Source organism: Lactuca serriola, chromosome 4, assembly GCF_051521515.1.
Source record: "Lactuca serriola cultivar US96UC23 chromosome 4, Lser_US96UC23_V15, whole genome shotgun sequence".
Lineage (NCBI taxonomy): Eukaryota > Viridiplantae > Streptophyta > Magnoliopsida > Asterales > Asteraceae > Lactuca > Lactuca serriola.
Genome location: NC_136411.1, coordinates 287,976,294 through 288,000,943, shown reverse-complemented (window position 1 = coordinate 288,000,943; position 24,650 = coordinate 287,976,294). Strand labels below are relative to the sequence as shown.

The 24,650-nt window shown below is 38.0% G+C and overlaps 1 protein-coding gene and 1 pseudogene across 1 annotated transcript; one reads left to right on the top strand and one right to left on the bottom strand.

Moving 5' to 3' along the window:
- Positions 1-8,168: 8,168 nt before the first annotated feature.
- Positions 8,169-10,625, bottom strand: LOC145099411 (UTP--glucose-1-phosphate uridylyltransferase 2-like; annotated as a pseudogene).
- Positions 10,626-22,796: 12,171 nt separating this feature from the next.
- Positions 22,797-24,268, top strand: LOC145097120 (E3 ubiquitin-protein ligase ATL6-like). Its single transcript, XM_079034623.1, has one exon. It carries the CDS (start codon positions 22,893-22,895, stop codon positions 24,063-24,065), a length of 1,173 nt encoding a protein of 390 aa, XP_078890749.1. The 5' UTR covers positions 22,797-22,892; the 3' UTR covers positions 24,066-24,268.
- Positions 24,269-24,650: the final 382 nt, after the last annotated feature.

Sequence of the window (24,650 nt, the reverse complement as noted above, 5' to 3'; positions counted from 1 at the left end):
GATTCAGCAGTGTTTGCCAGCTCGGAGTATAGGCCGACGAGAGCGAGTGTCGGGTATGCGGGGCGGGATACAGACCTAGGGTATTGGATTGTGGAGGCCTGAGAGAAGGCCGGGATCAAGCTTGAGTAAGTAACCGGGGTTATGCGATCAGAGTATTTGTATGTTTGAGGTACATGATGGGTTGTACTGCATTAATCCCACGGAATTATGTTGTGCATGTTTCTAGAGCTGGAACCGGAAGGTTCCCAGAGTTAGAACCTGAGGGTTCGCAGAGGTTGGGTGTACGGACCCACAGAGATATAGCCTCGAGTGGCTAGTATGTGATGAGAGTCGGTCCAGTCATGCTGGAGACTCTGTTGGTATTGCTGGATCAGTTTGAGATTGCGGATCGTGTATGTTGCAGTATGATTGCATTGGAAGGTCTGGCCCCGGGTTAGTGATCTTGTTTAGCTGAGGCAGTGGTTTTGATGAGTGGAGAGAGTGCATGGGATGGAGAGCCCCTGCAATGAGAACCAGAGTATGTGAATAGCGGTTACGCAAAAAGGGTGGTGTCGCTTGGGGCAAGCACCGTGGCACCAGTTGGAGTGGCATTATGGCCAAGAGGGTCCCTTGGAAGGAAAAGAGAAAGGTGTGTAACTCCGAAGGGGAGTACAAGTTCGCGAGAATGAAAGCTGCAGAGCAGAGTTATGATTAGAGTCTTTCAAGTATGGCTTCGAGCATCGTGTTCGCGGCAGCGAAGTAGGAACCCATCCGGTTTGGAGATGTCTGTTGAGGCTCAGAAGGGATGCAGGGGGAGAGAGAATCCTAAATTCTCAGTGTGATTCTGATCAGAGTGTAGGATGGATGTAGTGGTTCATCTTGGGAGATGTTCGAGGATATCATCAGTGTATCGGGTCTTCCAACCTGCGGGCGTTGGGGCTCGTTCATCAGGTGTACGTGATTGCAAGAGGGGAACTTGTGAGAGTTGCTCTGAGAGTGAGAATGGGTCTCTCAGTCGGTACGGAATGGGCAAAGTGGGCTTTGGATCGGGGATCTGGTGGTTCATGGTTTCCTAACCGTTATGGGTCGAGTGATTGTCGAGATTTAGAGCAGAGTTGCATCTCGGGTAATTCTCGGTTACAGAGAGCGATGGACAGTACAGAGATCGGGCTTCAGTCGACAGAGCAGATTCAGCAGATGAGACAGAGGCTATTGACCGCCTAGAGCCGACAGGAAAGTTATGCAGACAGACGCCGGTCCGAGCTTGAGTTTCAGGTCGGTGACTTCGTACTCCTGAAGGCCTCTCCTTGGAGAGGAGTGATTCGATTCAAGAAGAGGGGCAAGTTGGGGCCCCGGTATATTGGGCCTTTTCATGTGATTGCGGGGGTAGGCCTGAGGGTCTATCGGTTGGAGTTGCCCACGGATTTGAGACAAATCCACGACATTTTCCATGTATCGCAATTGAGGAAGTATATAGCCGATGAGTCGGCAGTGGTTCCATTAGGAGGCATTCAGGTGGGTGCAAGCCTGAATTACACCGGGAGGCCAGTGGTCATCAGAGAACTGAAGATCGAGGTTTTGAGGAATAAGGAGATACCTCTGGTGTTAGTTCAGTGGCAGCATCGGAGGGGATCGGAAATGAACTGTGATCTGGAACGTGATATGTGGGAGCAGCATCCGGGGCTATTTTTCAGAGTGAGACTTCGAGGGCAAAGTTTAGTTCTAGTGGGGGAGAGTTGTAACAGCCCGGAATTTCAAATATTAATATAATTATGATTGGGGGTGTTTTAAGAGGGGACTCGGCGAGTAGGGGCCTAGACTCGCCGAGTAGGATCGCAGACTTGGTCGCGGGATCGCGACTGGACTCGACGAGTCCAGATATGGACTCGGCGAGTCGACGCTGTTCAGCGGAAACCCTAGCCGTTTGGTTTTGGAACGTATATAAGGCACTTATAGGCCGTCATTGTCCGTCTTTAGTCGACTGAGAATAACCCTAAGCGGCTGTGGGCATCTAGAGCAAGATTGAAGGCCATTGGTGATTTGAAGAGATTGTGGTGCAAGGAGGAGGGGAGTCTTGGCTAAAGGAACTGCAAGGGATTCGAGTTCTGAGGTTTGGGGACACAGAGAGTGCGTTATTCAGGTAATATTTCGAATCATTTCTGTTATATTGATGTGCGTATGGATCTAGGGTTTATGGAACCCATTTGGTGATTAGATGGATTATTGCGTTGTTACCCAAACGAATATAACCCTGTATTAGGACCTTTAGAGGTCCAGAAGGTCCCATGTTTGTGTATTTCGGAACCATGCGTATCTCAGGAAGCAGTTTGATCGACTGCATGGCATGGACTCGCCGAGTCTGATGAACAGACTCGGGGAGTAGCTTGAAGATTGACGGGGACTCGTCGAGTTGTTCTTCAGACTCGGCGAGTTGAGTCGGGGTGGCCCCGCGATTCTTCCAGGAGTAACTCGTCGAGTAAAAAGGGGATACTCGACGTGTAGAAAGGGTGTCTTAAGGAATCGGTGAGTTAAGGGCGAGTGGACTCAGAGTCGTTGAACTCGGCGAGTCTTGGGGTGACTCGGCGAGTTAGGTCGCGGGTTGAGTGAATTTCTGAGCATGGGGACTCGGCGAGTCTTAGGGTTGACTCGGCGAGTAGGGTCAGTCAGGGGTTGACTTTGACCTTGTCTTCGACCAAGGATTGACCAGTGGTTCCAGGGGTATTTTGGTAATTGTTGTTTATCGTTTGAGTTCAGTGCATTGGTGGCTATCCAGAGGTGGAGATCGTATCAGTGATCGGAGCAGCTTGAGCTATTTGTTCAGTTGGCAGTTTCGAGGTGAGTTATCCTCACTATATCGCTAGGGTTTATGGCACCAATGCCAACCCTTTTATCGGATGGAAATCCGGGTAGTTGTCAGTTGTTATATGTTATGGGCCGGAAGGCATTACTATGTGGGCCGGAAGGTCATGGCCTGGAAAGGCGTATGTATGCATTTAGTATATTGACTGATTCATAGGGTAATGTCATGATAGTGACCGGCTAGACCGGTGTCTTGTTAGAGTAATGCTATGATATGTAATCTGTTGATCGATTATTGTCTATGAACTGCTATATGATTATTCGTGATGTTGTATATACATTTTATGCTTATGGGCCGGAAGGCAATATATGTTATGGGTCGGAAGGTAATATGTATGGGTCGGAAGGCAATATGTCATGGACCGGAAGGTCAAGGCCTGGAAAGGCGTATGTGTGGTTGGTATTCTGGGGGTATCTCACTAAGCTTTCGGGCTTACAGTTGTGGTTTTATGTTTCAGGTTCTCAAGAGTCTGTGGCAAGGCAAAGGCGTGATCGTACCGTTCCTCGCTTTGGTGTTTTATGATATGAACCTGGGAAAATACTTTGTTAAATAATGTATTGAAAACCTTTTTGTAACAACGTGATTAAAATGAGTGGTTTTTGAAAAGTTTTAATTGTTTTGAAATTTTGGGTGTTACAGAGATTTTGTGTATAGATCTATACAGGGATGACTCCCCCACACTTGAGTTGTTCGCTACAGTTAGACTAGGCCAGTCTAGGGTGACAAACCTTACCTTAAACAAGTAGGCATCTGAAAAACGTTAAGATAGGTGAACCAGTCATTATCAAGCATGGTTATAACGAATCACATAGAGAATAAGTACTTCATTATAAATTTACAGAATACCTATACCATTTGATGATACAAAAATATGCATACACCAATGCTTGGTCTTAGGGTTTTAAGGCGACAACACTTATATAAACAGAAAATATCGGATTTTCTGGGAAAACATACGATTTTATAGTACCTTCTACTTACAACAGGAAGTATGGGATTTCTGAAATACTCTTTATACATTTTCAAACAAAAACACGCATGCCTTAACACGAGATTGGACACAAAACTTTTAAAGCATTTTTACATAAAATATCGGATTTTTCGGTGATTACTATACGATATAAAACTTTTCATTCAAACATACTTATGAACTCACTAGCATTATATATGTTTACGTTTTTAAATAACTTGTATTCTCAAGAAATCGTTAAGCAGAATGGCCGACGGGAACATGTGGAAATTGTCATATTTTGTTATCATCATACATTAAATATTTGGGACACGTAATCTTTTATACAATACTTGATGTAAACAATGATGGTTGTATTTGGTATGTATGATGACAATATTTATCATGTTTCATTTATATTCACTATAATGATCTTCCAAGATGAAGTCACCCAAACCCCCGGACGTTTCCGCCGATTTCCTTTAGTTCGGTGGGTGTGACAGATTGATATCAGAGTAATGTTTATAGTGAACTGGCATATTTAGTCATACAAGATATGCAACTATAAATACATTGGGACTAAAATACTTTGAACAAAATAAAAATCATTACCTATGTGTGAAATTAGGGCAATAACACAATAAGAAATAGTAAAAGTCTTTGGAGGATTTGAACATCGCGGTTAAACCCGGACAATTATGTAGTCGTATTGGGAGTAAATGTAGCTTGATCAACTACATTTATTCAAAATATGACCAACATGTGTTCGGGAGTGATCGTAATGGTCAATGAACCAAAAACTTATCATCTAATTATCCAAAGAGTTATAGAACCAAACCTAAACAATTAAAATACTATAGAAGTATTTTAGAATGCTAATAATAAACACTCCTCACACACTTCTCACCCCTCCGTTTCCCACGTAGTCATCATGGAAGAGTTCCAACAGGGTGTCCTTTACTATCAGGACATGGTGGCCAATGGGTTGATCGAGGGAGAACCTGGTATGAATCAAGGGACAGATCTAGGTTTAGGACCTAAGGAGTATGTGTAGAAAGACTGTGAGTACGAGAAATCCGATGAGGAGACGGAAGAAGTAGGGGACATTAAGGAAGTCCCTAGTGAGCCTCACTCTTCAGAGATGATATAGGACCACTCTGCAGCATTAGCATACATCCATAACGAAAACAACGATGGCAGAAATGGTCAAGGGACTGGAAGCTCGAACCAAGGAACGAACCAAGGTCCTACGGAACTCTGCACCTACAAGGACTTTTCAAATACCAAACCCTGAACATTCAATTGAACATGAGGCATGATAACTTTGAAACAATGGATGGAAAAAGACAGAGTCAGTTTTTGAGATCTGCGGATGCCTTGAAGAATGCAAGGTGAAATTCGCAGCTTGCACGTTTTTTGAGCAAGCGCTCTCGTGGTGGAATGGTCTTGTGCAAGCTAAGACACTCCCGATGGCAACTGCCATGCCCTGGGAGGAGCTCAAGGAGATGTTGATGGCAGAGTACTGTCCCTGAGGGGAGATACATAAATTGGAGTAGGAACTATGGAACCTCACAGTACAAAACTCAGATATCGAGGTTTACATCTCAAGGATCAGCGAATTAGCCCTTCTGTGCCCGGGTATGATCAAATCAAAAGAGAAGAAGATCGAGCGGTTTATTTGGGGATTAACTTCACCAATCCAAGGAAACGTGATTGCGGCAACCCCAAAGACTTTCGATAGTGAGAAAAGGTTAGCCCAGAAGCTTTACGACCATGGTAACAAGAAGGGAGTCAAAACTGATGATACTGAGAACAAGAAGGAAGGAGATAACAAGAAAAACAAGGACAACAAACGAAAAGGATGACAAAACCAAGGGTCATCGAAAATGCGACAAACTGTAGCAGTCCACGCTGCTACTGCTCAGGTTTCCCCACCACCACATGCTCCAGCCTCATCTGTGCAAACCACCACCAAACCCTACTCAGGAAACCTGCCGAAGTGCAACAAATGTAATTACCATCATCATGGAGAATGCAAAGATATGCAGTGTGCTAACTGCAACTGTAAGGGCCATACCGCCCGATACTGTAGATCTCCACCTCAACCAAACTAGTGTCACAACAACAACAACAACAATAAAAATAACAGCAACGCAGAGGCGAGTCACACTTGTTACGGATGTGGGGGAACAGACCCTTATAGACGAAACTGCCCCAAAGCCAATGCCCAAGGTGCTGGAGGATCGGGCAGAGTCCTCGCAATAGGACAAGGTGAAGCGGTTTAGGATCCAACCGTTGTCATTGGTACCTTCCCACTTAACAACACTTATGCATGCATCCTGTTTGACAGTGGTGCTGAACAAAGCTTTGTGATTAATAAATTCAAACACGTATTAATCCAACAACCCCATAAGCTAAGCGAAGCCTTTACGGTGGAAATGACTAATAGCAAAACCGAAACAACAAAATACATATACATAGGGTGCACGCTCGCATTAAATAATCATTCATTCCTAATCGATTTGGTGTCGGTAGACATTAGGAGTTTTGATGTGATTGTAGGCATGGATTGGTTAAGCCCCCACCATGCTGACATTATGTGCCACGAGAAGGTCGTTCGCCTTCACCTCCCTAATCAAGAAACCCTTATCATCTATGGCGATAAGTCGGGCGTCAATCTCCGTCTCATCTCGTGAATCAAAGCACAAAAAGAACCAATCATTTCTCGCTCACATGGTGGATAAGAGAAAGGAAGAGAAAAACATCAACGATATCCCAGAGGTACGAGATTTTCCCGATGTATTATCTGAAGACCTCCCGGGAATACCACCTGAGAGACAGGTTAAATTCAGGATTGACCTTGTACCTGGGGCAATGCCAATTGCCAAATCACCCTACAGACTGGCCCCCGCTGAAATGCAAGAATTATCGAGCCAGCTAAGCGAACTCCTGGATAAAGGATTCATCAGACCGAGTTTCTCACCATGGGGAGCTCTGGTTCTGTTCGTCAAAAAGAAAGATGGATCCTTCAGAATGTGCATTGATTATAGAGAATTGAACAAGCTTACCATCAAAAACCGATACCCACTTCCACGGATCGATGATTTATTCGACAAGCTTCAAGGGGCTTGTTATTTCTCTAAAATAGATCTGAGATCTAGTTATCATCAACTCCGAGTCTGGGAAGAGGATATTCCGAAAACTACTTTCCGAACTCGATATGGCCATTTCGAATTCGTTGTTATGCCCTTTGGTCTGATAAATGCTCCTGCAGCATTTATGGACCTCATGAACCGAGTTTGCCGCCCATTCCTTGATAATTTCGTAATCGTATTCATTGAAGACATTCTCATATATTCTAGAAGCAAGGAAGAGTACGGTCAACACCTGTGACAAATTTTGGAAACACTCAGATCAGAGAAGTTGTACACGAAACTCTCCAAATGCAAATTTTGGATTTGAAAGGAGAAATTTTTGGGTCATGTGGTTAGCAAAGAGGGGATACATGTGGATCTTGCTAAGATCAAGACTATTGAAGGTTGGGAAACTCCAAGGATGCCAATTGATGTGTGTAAAACTCAACTAGTTTTAAACCTACTTTTTAATAAAAATAAACACACAATAGGCAGTGGACCTATCAATTGTTGTAAAGCTAAATAAGTAGGGTAGCGAACACAGGGAACGGTAAATTAAAACTAAAGACTAATTTTATCTAAATTAAATAACAAGTAGGGGTTTTTCTCTAGTTTTACAAGACTAGAAACTTACTAACTATTACTTGAACTAAATACTAGAAAGCAAAGATCACTACTAGAAAACAGCCTTTTACGACGCTCATTGCGCGTCGTAAAAGGCTCAGACGACGCGCAAATGCGCGTCAAGGAAGGCCCTGTCATAAAGAGAGGCGACGTGGTTTTGCGCGTCGTCTATAGACGACGCGCATTTACGACGCGCATTTACGACACACAATGCGTATCAAGGAAGGCTCTGTCATAAAGGAAGACGACACGCATTCGCATGTCGTAACCTTACGACACGCGTGTTAATGACACGCAATGCGTATCAAGAAAGCCCCTGTCAAGAAAGGTCATGTCATAAATGAAGATGACACACAGTTTTGCGTATCGTAAATTTAAGTTTTTAAAAAAAATTATATATTTGTTAATTTTTAAATTAAATTTGCATTTAATTTCTCATAATAGAAATAAAATACCATATACAAAAAACACAATCCATTGCATAATATAAAATAAAATTTCATACTCAAAAAATAAAATAAATTGCACAAATTATAATGTCATACAAAGAATCATTCAAATGTTAAACAAAAATAATACATTGCTAACATGGGTTATACATTCCTATAAAACTAACAAATAATCATACAACTCTGTTTCTGATTAGAATATGTAAACGGTTTTCCAATGTATCTAAATTCATGTATTCCTCCTAAAACATATAATAATTTATATATTTTAGTCGGATATGTTTCCGGTTATCAACTAGATGGATTCTTTCAAAATTCAATGCAAAGAAAAATAGATTTTACTTTTCTGGTTGCAGTCTTGAACAGGCCTTCTTCTAGGCGTCTAACAATGTCCATCACCTTCTTTGGAGCTATCTCTTGTGTTTTTTGTCGCTGCATTAAGAATTCATAGTTGGAGAAGAAGATTTAAAAACATTAAGAGTAGAAAAAGATCAAATTAGACAGACACACAAAAAGATCAGATCTACCAAGCAGGCAGCCAGGCATGATGGATAATAAATCAACACAAGGAGGGGAGGGGGTGTAACTATAATCACTTGGTATTGAATAAAAACACATATTACACAAAATATTATTATTACCAAAAGGGAAAACAAAAACCCAAGTAATGTAAACCAACCTCTCCCACCAAAACCTAACATTTTTAGATATCACTAGCATCATGGACTTCCTGCAACCACCATATCCCACAATCAAATCATAATTCGTAAATATTTTTTTAATCATACAAACAAACAAAATAGTTGTAATTTAGAAACGACCTTGTTTTGAATTACGACTTTATCAGGGATTTCCAACTTGTCTTCGGACTTTGCTGCAGTGACCAGTTTACCCTTGAGAACAACTGAAGATCCAAACCACATGTCACCAGAAACCTTCAAGCTATCCAACTCGATAATACTAGGGATGGACTTGAAACGCTTCAAGAAATCTCCAACCTGATAAAACATTTTTTACTTTTATTTCAGTTATAACATATTCCTACTTTGATTTCATTTATGGAATTTATTTTTAATTAATATAATAATAAATGAAAGTAAAGTAACGAAACCTTCTTAAACTCAGGACCCAGTTCAATTGAAGGGTTTGCTTGATCTATCCTAGCTGGATTACGGACCACATACCCATCTTTTTCCGTGTAAAGATCAGACTATAATAATTAATTAATTAATTAAAAAAATATTCACATATATATATATATATATATATATATATATATATATATATATAAAATCAAACCTGAACAAGGAGCAGATCTGAACTTGCTTTCACTGGAAGGAATCAAGATCGGGGAACGTTGATTCCAATCGCATTATTGAAAAACTGATTGAAATTAAATTAAAATTAGTAAAACATTTAATATTTGTATATAAAAAGGGAAATTAAAGAAGAATATGGAGATGATGATGATACCGTGATTGCAGCACCAGCTGCTGTTTCTAGCTGAAGAACTTTAATTCCTTCAACTTCCTGTAAACCGAATAATACTCATTATTTAAATATCAATGTACTTTCATTTATTTGTTTGCTTTCATATCTTTCTATTTCAACATATTCTACTTTCATTTTACTAATCAAAGTTATTGAAATACAAATAATACATACTTGTAAATTCTTTAACCTTTAATAAAATTTGTTTTTTGGGACAAATTTTCCACCATAGAGAAAAGCAATTGAGGGAGAATAACTGAAGTTGTAAAAAATCAACACAAATGGGCAATGGCAAATTTGATAGACAGATTTTCCACCATAGCCTCCTTTGCATTTAATGTCTTACACAAAAAGAGAAGAAAAGTTTGCAAATTTTAATGGTTTATTTTTTAATTCAGTAAAGGAAGTCGACCAGAACACAATAGATTCACATCATAAAGACGACACATCACAAGAGATTCCAACAATGAGTTTCAAGAAACAAACCAATGATAACTACAACAGTACTTTACGGGCTAACACGTAAAGGCAATGCACTTTGCATCAAAATTCCAACAACAACAGTACAGATACAGCTAAAGTGATAACTAAAACAATTTAAATTGAATAAAAAAAATAGCAACATTGAGTTTCAAGAAACAAACCAATGACGTACGTACGTGTGTGTGTGTGTATTTTAGTCCCTTCCAATCTGTTTGAAGTAAGCTTTATCTGCATTTGGAAGTCGATCTTGGAACAATGCCCACTCACTTCTGCATCTATCTCTTACCCCCTTCCATGGAGCTTCACCATTCTCAGACTTACCCTGAAGCAACAACATTCTACTTTCATTTTCATTTCATATTTTTTTGCTGTGACAGCCAAGTTTAGAATCAGAATTATGTCACCCAAGGCAATATCTTTTCGGCATGTATTCTTTATAATACTTGCATCATCGTATCTATTTATTTGCAAAACAACAACTTGTCAGATACCTTTCTTATAGCATTCTACTTCCATTTCTTCATATTATTTATTATTTACAAAAAATAAATAAATAAATAAACATAATAACAGTAGACAATTAGACATCACCTGCACTGAGAAGCTGCAATTGCAGATCGACCAGAAAGGGGTTGATAAATATTTCTCAAGTTCATCCCACGTAGCTTTGGAGTGATCTTTATAATTATTACCTACAGGGTTCACGCACCTCCATAGTTTCTCATTTTTACCAATAAAAAAAGGTAACTTCCCTAGATTCTGTTTCACTACCAGCTGATCACAGTGATAGCATTGTTCCAAGATCGACTTGGAGTGATCTTTATAATTATCTGTGAGTAGCTCTCAAATGCAGTAAGCTTTATGATGTTCCTTCATTTTAAAATTATGTTCTATCTGTTGTATTTAACACTGATGAGAATATTTGAATGGAATCAAACATAAATCTATTTTGCAAGCTGAATCAGCATCAAAGATTCCATCAAAGAAACCAAGAAAATAGAACCAGCTATTTTTTTCTTCTGTTCTATAAACATCATCATCATCAACAACAATTGAGCCACCATTTCTTCACAGTTTTGCAAATCAACTAAAGTTCTTGCAAACTTTGGAATGTGTTAGTTAATTGGTGGTCTTTTTGTTTTCAGAGGTAAATTAGTTTTTAATTTTCATGGTCTTTTGTTACTTAGTTACTAGTTTTGCAAGTATTAGTTTTTAATTTTCATGGTCGAAGTGCAAAATCCAAACCCCATCCGTGCACCAAATCATTCTATAACGACATTATAAAACCAATATTACCATTATTGTTAATGTCTTGTTAAAATATAAGCTGACTATATATTTTTTATATATCTTTACTTGAATCAAATGCCACACACACCTCCAATGCATGAAGAATACAGTTTATAAAAAGTAAACTTGCCTTGCATTCTCATGAAATGTAAATAGATCCCGTATATCCTTAGTAGAGAGATTTATCTCCTGAATTCATGAGGTGTGATATTTATTATTATTCATCAAGAAGCATTTGCATATGTTCAAAAAGAAGTAACAAATACTGAAATACCTGAATGTTACTTAGCTAGTGTATGTTGAATAAATTTTACCCTTTGCTTAACTAAATTGATAATAGAAAAAGCAAAAATAGTAGAAATATTTGTAATTTTTCTGTTAGCTTTTCTTCAATAGTTCTAGTGCTCAAAAACCTATAGATGTATACTCTCTTCTTCTGCCCATCTCTCCAGACTCTTGGAGCTGCCTACATGGAAAGGAAAAGTATAAAAAGACGACTTTGTCCCTAGAAAAAAAGAGTTAAGTATCTAAGTACCTTTGATGGATTTTATTCCATTTCCTAAAAATTATTCATTTTTAATTATTGAATTCCATTCCATTTAAAGTCAATTGTGACTTTTATGAATTCTATTCCTTTTCTTGCCAAACCAAAGACATGACAAAATACAATTTCTTCAGATTCCAATTGCCCTGGAGTTCAACTCCAATCACAGATTCCATTCCTTCCAAATAAATACATTGGTGTTTTTTTCAGCTTCAAAGTTTGATTCATATGCTGCTGGAAAACCTTTCTTCTTTAATGGAATCTTTGATTTCCATCAATCAAAAAATGAAGCCACAAGAGAAGTCAGCAGTATTATTTTCCACTCCCAATCTGCATTATGAATATCTCGAGCAATCTCTTCAAGGAACAGCTAACCAACACACATATAAACAATAAAATTTCAAACATTTGTATCAATTATATAAACTCTTCATTGGCTACTACCTTTTTGCGTCCATATGGGTTCATTGCCTTGAGTTCAAAGTCCTCAACACATGGAATTTTCTTCAGCTGTCCATACACAGTTGTTGATGAAGAGAATACCAACTGCTAACATTTAAAATTAGGTGAATATATCTTGAATCCAAGATCAATGTGAAAGACAAGACAAGGTACATACCTTCTTACAATTGTATTTCGCCATGAATTTGTACAGAGTGATAGACGAGATCAAATTAATATCAAAGTAACGGAAACATACAGGGGAGAAGTAGAATGTACAGGGGAGAAGTAGAATGTCAGAAATGGAAGGAGACGTTGAAGGAGGCTTACTCACGGAAAAGGCGAGGAGAGAAGGAGGCGATTGAGGAGTAGAAAAATCCTCAATCGTCGGCTTTGTGAGCGAGAGGACATGACCTAATTTTTTGAGGTGCGGTTCAAAGCACTCATTCTTTTGTCGATTTGGTGAGGACATGACTGGAGATGGAAGGAGACGGCAAGGGATGGCGGCAGATGGAAACGACGAGGAGCAAATGAGGAAATTGAGGAGTCGCATTATCCTCAATCAGCGGTGTTGTGAGTGAGATGAAAGAGGGAAACAAAGGTGGAGGAGAAACGAGTGGGGTTTTCTAATTTTTTTGGGGATTTCCTTTTTCCCTCTATTAAGGAGTATAGGTTAAGCATTGGTGAACGACATTGAGGTACTAGGTATTACCGAGATTCTTGAACCATAATAGAGGATTGTTCTTTCGTTTCTTCAACAACAAACTCGTTTGCCAAGTCAATTGCAATTGGAAACCAGCCATTAAGAACGAGGACCTCTCGATCCTGATTCACTCGCCGCATTGAATGACAATCCCCACCGCCTGTACATCGTCATCATTCGAGGTTTGAAGATTCGGTGTGGGTTGGAGGTAGTGGAGGTGGGTATCAGGCGGGGTTTTAGGGTTTCATTTGATGGAAGAGGATTTTAAGAACTTCAAAACTATGAGAATATCGATCTTCTACACACCAAATACCAATTTAGAAAAATCGCATATCGAAGTCAAAAATATGATTTCAGGAACTTCACAACTAAAAATCGCATATTAGGAACCCACACAACGCTTTTAGGGTTTCTTTTGATCCAAGAGGATTTCACAACATACCAAGAAGAAGGAGGAGAGTATCAGGCGGGGTTTTCAATTTTTTGGTATTTCATTCCCCCCTTTGCAATTAAAAAATTGAAGAATATGCGTTGATGAAAAAAATTATAAAGCGACAATTCTACACGGCGCACTTTTTTATTGTAAGTGCCCTCCGTGTTTTTAATTTCTTTTTTGTTGGACACTAATTGTAGGGCACACATAAATGCGTGTCTTCTATGCTTCATATTTTGGAAAACTAACATCAATTTTTAGGGCACGTACACATGCGTGTCCTCTATCAGCGCGTGTCATTGATTGCGCGTCGTAAAAGGCTGTTTTTCTAGTAGTGGATTTAACTAAATTCTATAACGAGAAGGACTTCTGTTTAGTTCAAATCAATTGATCCTATGGTTGATATTATGGTAATAGTGCAATGGATTAACTCTTCTATTAGCTATCGATTCAAGTGATTAGATTCACATTCGCTGCACTAATCCTTAGAGAACAAATTAACTCAAATAGTGGCCAGTTGTCTAATTTAATTTAATTCACTAGATTAATTATTCGGGTTAATTTTTAGACTTGCAATAGCTAACTAATTTGGTCCTTTAGTTAACTTCTTGTTGATGGTCATCAAACAAGCTCATACACAAATTTACCTAATTCACTTATTAATTCTAGTTTCATGTTCATTAATCCTAGACATGTGACAAAGTGGTCACATAAACATATGAGGTTTATAATCAAAAGATGTTCATACTATTTAATTACCTTCCTATTAACAGAAAATTAGTTATCATTCACACACAAGGTTCTTTAGCAAGCTAAAACTAACAAAAATCACCAACATTAAATTAATCCTACCAATAATCAAACCATAGTCTCAATTTTGTATCCCCAAATAGAAGTTTAAGAGCTTTAGCCCATATTTGAGGTAATAAACAGCAAACAAACGAATTCTAGTTGTCTAGCCATAATGGAAAACAAAAGATTAAGTAGAATGATGAAAATTTGCCTCAAATCTCCTTCGGAATTGGATTCTAGGTTGTATCTTCGTTCTCTAGGGTTCTTCTGGCTCTTTAATCGCAGCTATTATCCCCAAAAAGGTTCCAGAGGTTCCCCCAACGATCTGTGGAGTTATCTTTATAGATACGAACCGACTCGTCGAGTCCATTGTCGACTCGTCGAGTCCACGCCTTATTCCCCGTATACGATAACTCAAGGAATCTTTATCTTCTCGAATATTCTATCAGACTCGCCGAGTAGACGACCCTACTCGCCGAGTAGGTGTTGTTTTTGGTGGTTTTCTTCTTTGTTCAATTCCTGAGCTCCCAACCGCTTCTCCTGCTTCCTTCTTCTCCCGAGCTTCACTTTTGGACTAAAAACACAATTCAAACACTTTTAAGTATCTTTTGTCCATGATATGCAATAAATTAGCTAATAAATGGTAAAAATCTATACTTATTATGAGGCTAAATATGCAAATACCACCAACTGAAATTCGAAAATTTTTGGGTCTTGCAGGCTACTACAAAAGATTCATACAGAACTTTACCAAGATAGCCAAACCTCTCACCACCCAAACCCAAAAATATGTACCATTCACTTGGAGTAACAAGCAAGAAATGGCATTGCAGACATTAAAACAAGCTCTCTACAGTGCTCCGGTGTTGTCCTTGCAGGAAGGAACAGAAGACTTCATGGTGTATTGTGATGCATCGAACCAAGGGCTAGGTTGTATGTTGATGCAAAATGGAAAGGTGATTGCATATGCATCCAGGCTACTAAAAACCCACGAAGTAAACTATACTACGCATGATCTCGAGCTAGGAGTAGTGGTCTTTGCCCTTAAAATATGGAGGCACTACCTTTATGGTACTAAGTACACCATTTTCACAGACCACAAAAGCCTCCAGCATATCTTGAACCGGAAGGAATTAAAAATGCGGCAACGAAGATGGGTTAAGCTACTAAATGACTATGAGTGCGAGATCAAGTATCACCCAGGCAAGGCTAACATGGTAGCTGATGCCTTAAGCAGGAAAGAGTACTCGGGTCGCTGAGTAAAGACGCTAACGATAACCATACATTCCCACCTAACCTCACAGATCAAGGAAGCTCAATCAGAGGCATTGAAGCCGGAGAATGCCACGAATGAAACGTTGTGTGGGATGGATAAGAACCTTGAAGTCAAAGAGGACGGAGTTTACCATTTCATGAATCGGATCTGGTTCCCAAAATTTGGGGGATTCAGAGATATGGTCACCAACGAAGCTCATAAAACGTGATATTTCGTCCCTCTAGGTTCTGATAAAATGTATATGGACATCAAACAACATTATTGATGACCAAATATGAAGGCAGAGATCGCCACTTATGTGGGCAAGTGCCTCATGTGTGCCAAGGTTAAAGTGGAAAACCATAAGCCCTCGGGATTGCTGAAACAATCTGAAATTCTCGAGTGGAAATGGTAAAGGATTACAATGGATTTCAAAACCAAGTTACCTAAGACAATGAATGGATTGGATACTATCTGGGTGATTGTCGATAGGTTAACCAAATCCGGCCATTTCCTGCCAATAAAGGAGACATATAAGATGGAAATATTAACACGAATCTATATAAAAGAGATCATGAGACTGCATGGGGTACCAATATCTATTATCTCGGATCGGGATAGTAGATTTACTTCAAGATTTTGGCGGTCGCTCCAGAAAGCTATGGGAACATAACTAGACATGAGCACTGCCTACCACCCCCAAACAGACGGCCAAAGTGAGCGGACCATTCAAATGCTAGAAGACATGCTCCGAGCCTGCGTAATCGATTTTGGCAAAGCATGGGATACCCACTTGCCCTTAATCAAATTCTCGTATAACAATAGCTATCACTCGAGCATTAAGGTGGCTCCTTTCGAGGCCTTGTGTTTTAGAAAATGCCGATCACCTCTTTGTTGGGCTGAGGTGGGTGACACTCATTTGACAAGAGGATGGACACCAAATAGCAATCAAACTGGACCCGAGATCATACGGGAAACGATGAAGAAGATAATTCAAATCAAGGCACGACTCCAAGCATCACGAGACCGACAAAAGAGTTATGCTGATAAATGATGAAAGTCTCTGGAATTTCAAGTCAGAGATCGGGTACTATTGAAGGTCTCTCCCTGGAAGGGAATGATCTGTTTTGGGATGCGAGGAAAACTAAACCCGCGATACATCGGACCGTTCGAGATTCTTGCCCGGATTGGTCTAGTGGCTTACAAGCTACAACTACATGCGGAGCTCAACAATGTACACCCCGTGTTCCACGTATTGAATATGAAAAAGTTCTTATCAAATGAAACCCTCTCCATTCCTCTCGATGAGATCGAGGTAAACAAGAATACCCTGTTCTCCGAAGAGCCGGTTGAGATAATGGACAGGGAAGTGAAGCGTACAAAACAAAGCCGCATTCCGATTATGAAGGTTCGATGGAATGCTAAGCGTGGATCGAAATTCACATGGGAACGTGAAGGCCAGATGAAGCACAAATACCCTCACCTATTCTCTAGTTCTTAGTATTATCATTCGAAAGAATTTCGGGACGAAATTCCCTCTAATGGGGGGATGATGTCACAACTAGCAATTTTGGCTAAGAAATTCTATCTATGTATGATCAACTCCCAATGTACCTTGTAATTCAAAGTTTGATGTTATTCATGTTATTCAATTTAAAAGCAACTATTCAAATCAAAACTCACTCGTGAAGCCCAAAAACCTAATTCAGTACATTTCACACACTCTACTTTGGGTGGTAACCCTAATTTTCCCGGTTCAAAACCCCTTTTGGACTAGGGATCATTTATTGGACCTAATGGGCCAATAAACCCACAACTTCATTATTTTGGGCTAAAAATCCTCATTTGGGGCCTAAATGGACCCAAATTTATTAAACTATAACATTTTGGGCCTTAAGACATGTTATGGGCCTTATTGGACCTAAAATGACTCACTTTATTTTCATGGGCCTTAACGGGCCGTGAACAAGCTTCTTGAACTTAAATGGGCCGAAAACCCATTATGCTCACCCTTTTGGGACGTAGACCTATAGGAGGGCCCAATGGGCCAAAAACTTTCATATTGGGCCTTATAATTTCGCGTATTATCAAAACTAGCCCAAACACTTCTTTTCTTTTATTTATTTCTTTCTCATTCTCGGCATATATATATATATATATATATATATATATATATATATATATATATAAGAAATTTATTTCAACTAAAAACCTTGACACTTCATAATTGTATGGTGGTTATCCATACAATTAACATCACATACATCTAGGTTAAGAGTCTAAATCCTCCATGTAATATCCAAGATTAACTCTCTCTCTTCCCTCTTCTTTTAGTCTCGGCCGAGAACCCCAACACCACCTACACTTCTCTCATTTCTCAAACACAAAATTCCTCCAAGAACTTCAAAAGAATCCTTCCCTTCCCTCTTTAAAATTCGTGTGTGCTAGAGTGTGTTTCAACAAAGTTTTCATCAAGTCATATCTTTTGGTAAGCTACTTCACACTTGATTTGGTTTACTTCATCTATATGCTAAGATCTTCTCTCAAAACCTCACCATCTTCGTGTATGCTCCTTAGAAACCCCTTAAGTTCGAGATCTACTCAAGGGAGCTTGCTAGGGCCGAAATCTCTCTCATTCCTTCACCAAAAATCGAATTCATCAACCCAAAGTGAGTCCAGACCCCCTATTTTCAGTTTTTACTATGTTTTGGGGTGGATACAAGTTGCATTGTATAGATCTATGCGTTTATGCATGTTTATGTGTGTTTTTCATAATATTTCTTGTGATTATGTGTCGAAAACTTCATAAACTCCAAAGATATACTAAAACATGATGATATATGTAAAATAAAACACTTGATGCAACTTATGATAAAGTCGAAAGGATAAAAACATGTTAAGGATGTTTGAAACTAAGCAAAGTTGTGTAAAGGGCCAAAAGTTGACAAAATAAACGAAAGTGAGGATCTTCTTGTTAACTCACGGTTTTAAGAGGACTAAAAGAGTAATTTTTATATAAAAATGGGTCTTTATGATATTCATGGCTTTAAAAGGGTCAAAAGTGTAAATTTTCACAAATGGGCCTCAATTTGGGCTTTACGGCATCATGGGCTAATTTTGGAAAAAATTTTACTTTTGTGGACTGAATGGTTATTTTGTACAAATTTGAGCCAAAAATGTTATTTTTCGGATTTATGGGCTAAAAATGACAGTTTTATTAAACTTGGGCCGAAAAAGATATTTTCTATGCATTTGGGCCGAAAATGTTATATTTGACATAAGTTGGCTAAAAATGTTATTTTATTTGATACAAGCCCTTAAATGTAAACTTTTGGTCTTAAGGGATTTGAAATGCCATTCTTACCAAAAAAATGTGCCTTAATTGTAAAGTTTGGGTTTTATGGACCAGAAATGTCTTTTTACTAAAAGTGGGCCTTTTATGTCATTTTGGATAAACAATTGAGCTTAAGTGATCAACGTAATAACAAACGGAACAAATACACCACTTACACTTTTAAATTCAGGCCCTTGTGGTCTAATTTCATGTTTATTGGTCCTGGAATATACATTACATGTTGTTTGGGCCTTTGTGGCCCATTTACATGCTTGTTGGGCCTAATAAACTAAAAACATACACGTAAACCATATTACTCTGTGCAATTCAATATTCGCGTAAATTCAGTTAAGGCTCTTGTGAGACATTTCGTTTTGACACCTATCGAGTGTACAACCATAGCTTGTAGTTATAACCATAGTCTCCTGGAGGGAGAGGGAGAGTTTGTGTATAGATCTATACAGGGATGACTCCCCCACACTTGAGTTGTTCGCTACAGTTAGACTAGGCCAGTCTAGGGTGACAAACCTTACCTTAAACAAGTAGGCATCTGAAAAACGTTAAGACAGGTGAACCAGTCATTATCAAGCATGGTTATAACGACTCACATAGAGAATAAGTACTCCATTATAAATTTACAGAATACCTATACCATTTGATGATACAAAAACATACATACACCGATACTTGGTCTTAGGGTTTTAAGTCCACAACACTTATATAAACAGAAAATATCGAATTTTCTGGGAAAACATACGATTTTATAGTACCTTCTACTTACAACAGGAAGTATGGGATTTCTGAAATACTCTTTATACATTTTCAAACAAAAACACGCATGCCTTAACACGGGATTGGACACAAAACTTTTAAAGCATTTTTACACAAAATATCGGATTTTTCGATGATTACTGTACGATATAAAACTTTTCATTCAAACATACTTATGAACTCACCAGCATTATATATGTTTACGTTTTTAAATAACTTGTATTCTTAAGAAATCGTTAAGCAGAATGGCCGATGGGAACATGTGGAAATTGTCATATTTTGTTATCATCATACATTAAATATTTGGGACACGTAATCTTTTATACAATACTTGATGTAAACAATGATGGTTGTATTTAGTATGTATGATGACGATATTTATCATGTTTCATTTATATTCACTGTAATGATCTTCCAAGATGAAGTCACCCAAACCCCCAGATGTTTCCGCCGATTTCCTTCGGTTCGGGGGGGGGGGGGGGGGATACAAGTCAAAATTGGTTTATTACACAAATACTTGAATGTTTCATCTTTATGTTGAAGTATAAGCCGTTATTTACAAAGATATGATTCTCACTAGACTTTATGCAATTATTTGTGATATATTTGTTTTTGAACGCAAAACTACAAGAACAAAACATATTTTACGTTATAAGAATCATAATAAAAATTATGGTTTGTAAAACTACATGATTTGAAAACTTTTTTTTTAAGATATAGTTTTCTAACAAAAGGAGTACTTTGTAGTCATTTTACTAGTTTGGTGGTTACAAACCAAAAACATTATGTTTGACCATATAATTTGGACACACGATAATGACTTTATATTTATATAAAAGATTATAGAAATAGTTTCAACAAACAAACTGGATAAACTATAAATGATATAGTTTGGGAGTCACAAAACCACACTATCATTTCATAAGAGTCAAATAATTATTTAAATGCATAATTATTTCATTTACAAGCAAAAAGAGTTTTCAATACACATAAATTGACCGATACAATATCGTGAGACAGTTAGCATCGCCGTACCCATCCGAGTACACATTAAAGTCATGAATTATAACCAGAGTCTTGTAGGGAGAGCGTGACACTTGTGTATAGATCTATACGAGATTGACAACCTTGGACCTAAATTGTTAGCTACAGTTAGACCGGCAGGTATGGGGTGACAAATGTCATAACAGTTCCGACGCCCGAAACACGTTTTTTAGGCCACTAGTCGTATTAGCATGGTTATAATAACTTACATAGGGTATCGACAAAACATTTTATTTACGGAGTACCATACATTTCAAGTAGTTTTATATAAGATAAAATTTCATTACATCATTTTACAGTACGGTATTACTTACATTTCTAGTCTTAGGACTTAAGACTTACAACTCATTTTTAAGAAAATATTGGATTTTCTGGAAGTATACACTATCATTTTTACGAAACAGTTACAAATCCTTTTCATACAAAGTGCTTATGAACTCACCAATTTAATTGTTGACACTTTTCAAAATCACTTATATTCTCAGGAAATCAGTAAACAAGTATTCAAAGCAAAATTTTGGAAGATGGGACGTCGTCACATCACGTTATTCATTTTTGTCACATGCATCTGATATCATATAAACAATATGTGAATACAATGTAAACTTATTAAATATTCAATGTAATGGTTGTGATGCTTTGTTTCATTTATATCCAAATGTTATGATATTGTACAATGATGTCATCCGCCCCCGGACATTTCCACCGTTCCGGTTCGGGGGTGTGACACACGTACGCCCAACGTATGCTATATACGCCCAACGTACGTGAGCTCCGCCCAAAATTTACAAAAATGCCATTGTGGGCCATTTTGTAGCACTTCTCATATACAAGGGCTAAAATGCAATTAATCTTCATACTTAAGGTTAAATTGGAAATACATCATCATCAGGATGTTACAGACTGTGGTGGTTGGTGGCGAAGGGTAGGTGGTGGATTCATATATCAAAATACTAACATTATATTCACATATGAATATTACCTATCCCTCGTCGTGCCGGTACGAGTGCGATACTACGGAGCATTTTGCGGCAAAACTAAATGATTAACTGAGAATGATTCCCCTATTCTCAACCTTTTTTCTTAATTGGACTTATATGAAGTTAACCATAATACGTGAAATCTAATAAAAAGTCTTTATGTTTTAGGTCTCATAATCGATTTAGTCTTTGTCATTTTTTTAGTCACATAAGTCCCAAAAAATTATGAGTTGTATTCATTTTGACCATTTTATCAGTAAATCAGTAAACCGGTCATCAACATAATATAAAGACTTTTTTCGCAAATAAATCCAAAATATAAGGATTTTATTTTAAAAATATGTTATTTTTAATTTTTTTTTAATATTATATTATTATCTTTGTATCTTTTTTGTCTTGCAAATTGCATTATCTTATATTAATCATATGATACTTTATTTATCTGACAGAAAATATCTATTATGAAAATAATTTTTTTTATTCTAAAAATAACCATGTTTATAATAATTTTGTCAAACAAATTGTATTATTTTACATTAATTTTATGATATTTTCTTTATATGACAAAGAATATCTACTATGCAAACAAAATTATTCTAAAAATAATTGTTTTTATTATATTCCTGTTTAACGAATTGTATTATCATAATAGATCTTATAATGTTATAGATAATATCTATTATGATAATACAATCGTTAGACAGAAATATCATAAAAATAATTATTTTTAAAAGAAAAAATTATTTTCATAACATACATTATTTGTCAGAAAAAATAGTATAAGATTAACGTATGATAATACAATCTTTTAGATAAAAAATAAAAATAAAACTTTTTAAATAATAAAATAATATTTAAAAAAGTTAAAAATAATATATTTTTAAAAAGTTCTTATATTATTGATTTATTTACAAAAAAAAAGTCATTATATTGTGTTAGTTGGTTGTTTACGGTAAAATGGTCGACATGAATAAAAAGAATACAAGGCTTTTTAGAAATTGATCGACTAAAAAGTAGATAAGAAATAAATAGATTATGTGTTCTAAAAATAAAGACTTTTAAACAAAACTTTCATTTTAGTTTCATGAAAATTAGAGTTAGATTATTTATTTATTTTATTATTATTGTTAGAAGAAGCCACCATTCCACGTAGAAGATCAAGAGAAGGTACCATTCCAACAATAACGCGACTTCTTGCAAAAGTCAAAAATAAAAACAGGGTCCTTTTATTCCCACGCTACCCACAACCCACCTATAAACTCTCACAACTCTGTCTCTCTTTCTCCCTTACACGCCACCCTCCTCCTCGTCTCCGGCGACTTTCTATGCTCAAAAGATGAGTTCCATTTCCAAGAACAGAATCTGCTTCTCGGATGCACCAACTCCGTTTTCTCTTTTATTAGTTTCACTGCTGCTATCACTCTCTTCTGTGGAAGCTCAACCGGCATCACCACCAGATGGATATCCCTATGCTAGATTCAGCCCTTCAATGGCTATCATAATCGTCGTTCTTGTAGCTGCTCTTTTCTTAATGGGGTTCTTCTCTATATACATCCGACGGTGCTCAAACGACGGCGGAGCCAGCCTCCGTGCAGGTCTTTCCATGCGCCGTGCCGGCAGAACAGCTGCAGCCTCTCGTGGTCTCAATCCAGAAGTGCTTGAGACGTTCCCGACCTTCGCTTACTCCGCTGTGAAAGAACTGAAGATCGGAAAAGGAGCACTGGAATGCGCCGTTTGTCTTAACGAATTCGAAGACGAAGAAAATCTCCGGTTGATCCCCAAATGCGATCATGTTTTTCATGCAGAGTGCATCGATGCTTGGCTCGAGAATCACGTAACTTGCCCTGTCTGCCGATCAGATCTCGTTCCTAAACCCGGTGATACAACTCAAGTCGAATCAGGAGCTGCGGATGGAGCTGATAACCAGACGACGGCAGCTGCGGATGAAGGAAATACAGTACCAGACGTCTCGATTCCAATCGGAGACGACGTCGTCGACCCGACTCCACAACCGCAGGTCCTCAACCGGAACCAGAGTGCTAAAACAAACTTCCCACCACGATCAAAATCTGTGCGTGGTCCGAAACTGTTTGAGAAGTTCCGATCGCATTCCACCGGACATTCACTGGTTCAACCTGGTGAAAACACAGACCGATTCACGCTAAGATTACCGGAGGACGTGAGGAAGCAAGTGATAACCAATGGTCTACTGAACCGATGTGGAAGCACCGTGAGGGTGGTCGGAGAAGGGAGTGCAAGGAAAGGGTACAGAACCGGTGAGGGTAGTAGCCGGGGAAGATCTTACCGGCGAATGGGGAGTTTAGACAGGGTTTTCTCAAAGGCGCCGTCGTTCTTGTCTCGAGCATTCTCCGTTAGATCTCCTAAAATCGTGTCAGATAACGGTGGCGCGTCGACGTCTTCCGTCGATAAGATTCCTCTCAATAACATTGGGCCGAAGAGTGATGAGCCCGGTTCGGGAAGAGCTGACTCTGGTCGGCCGCCGGTTTAGTATCTTGGTCGCCGGTTTTTGTTGCCGATGTGGATTCGAAAGCAATTGTCGGGGCCACACACGAATTAAAAATTTAGGCGGAGTTGCCAAAGTTGACGTTGCGATCCTCGTGGTTGTTTATTAAACTTATAAATTTTTTTGAATTTTTGTAAAAATTTTAAATGTAATTTTGACATTAAAATTTGTTCATATTTGTTTGCGTATAGCGATGTGACTGAATGTGTTTTCCGCCAAATGAGAATGTTTAGCCAATAAATCATAAAACAATCATCTAAAAATATGTTGTTTTTAAAATGTTTAAATGTTTGGTGCTATACAAAATTTACATGTAACTTGTTTATGAGATCAAAACATGATTAATTTGTGTTAGTTGTGTAAACCGAATAAAAATTAAATATTATTATATAAAATGATAAAAAAATATTATTATATAAAATGCTAGATAAATAAAATATTGTCCCATAATATAATAAGGCATGAGACATTGTAGTTTTCACTCTAAGTTGAAAAAAATAAAATATTATTAAAATATTTAAAAATGATAGGAAAATGAGTAAAAAAAAGAAGTATAAGGATATATACTTC

Excerpts from the sequence above, each read along its gene's own strand:
- LOC145097120 (XM_079034623.1), top strand. The coding sequence starts at position 22,893 with ATGAGTTCCATTTCCAAGAACAGAATCTGCTTCTCGGATGCACCAACT.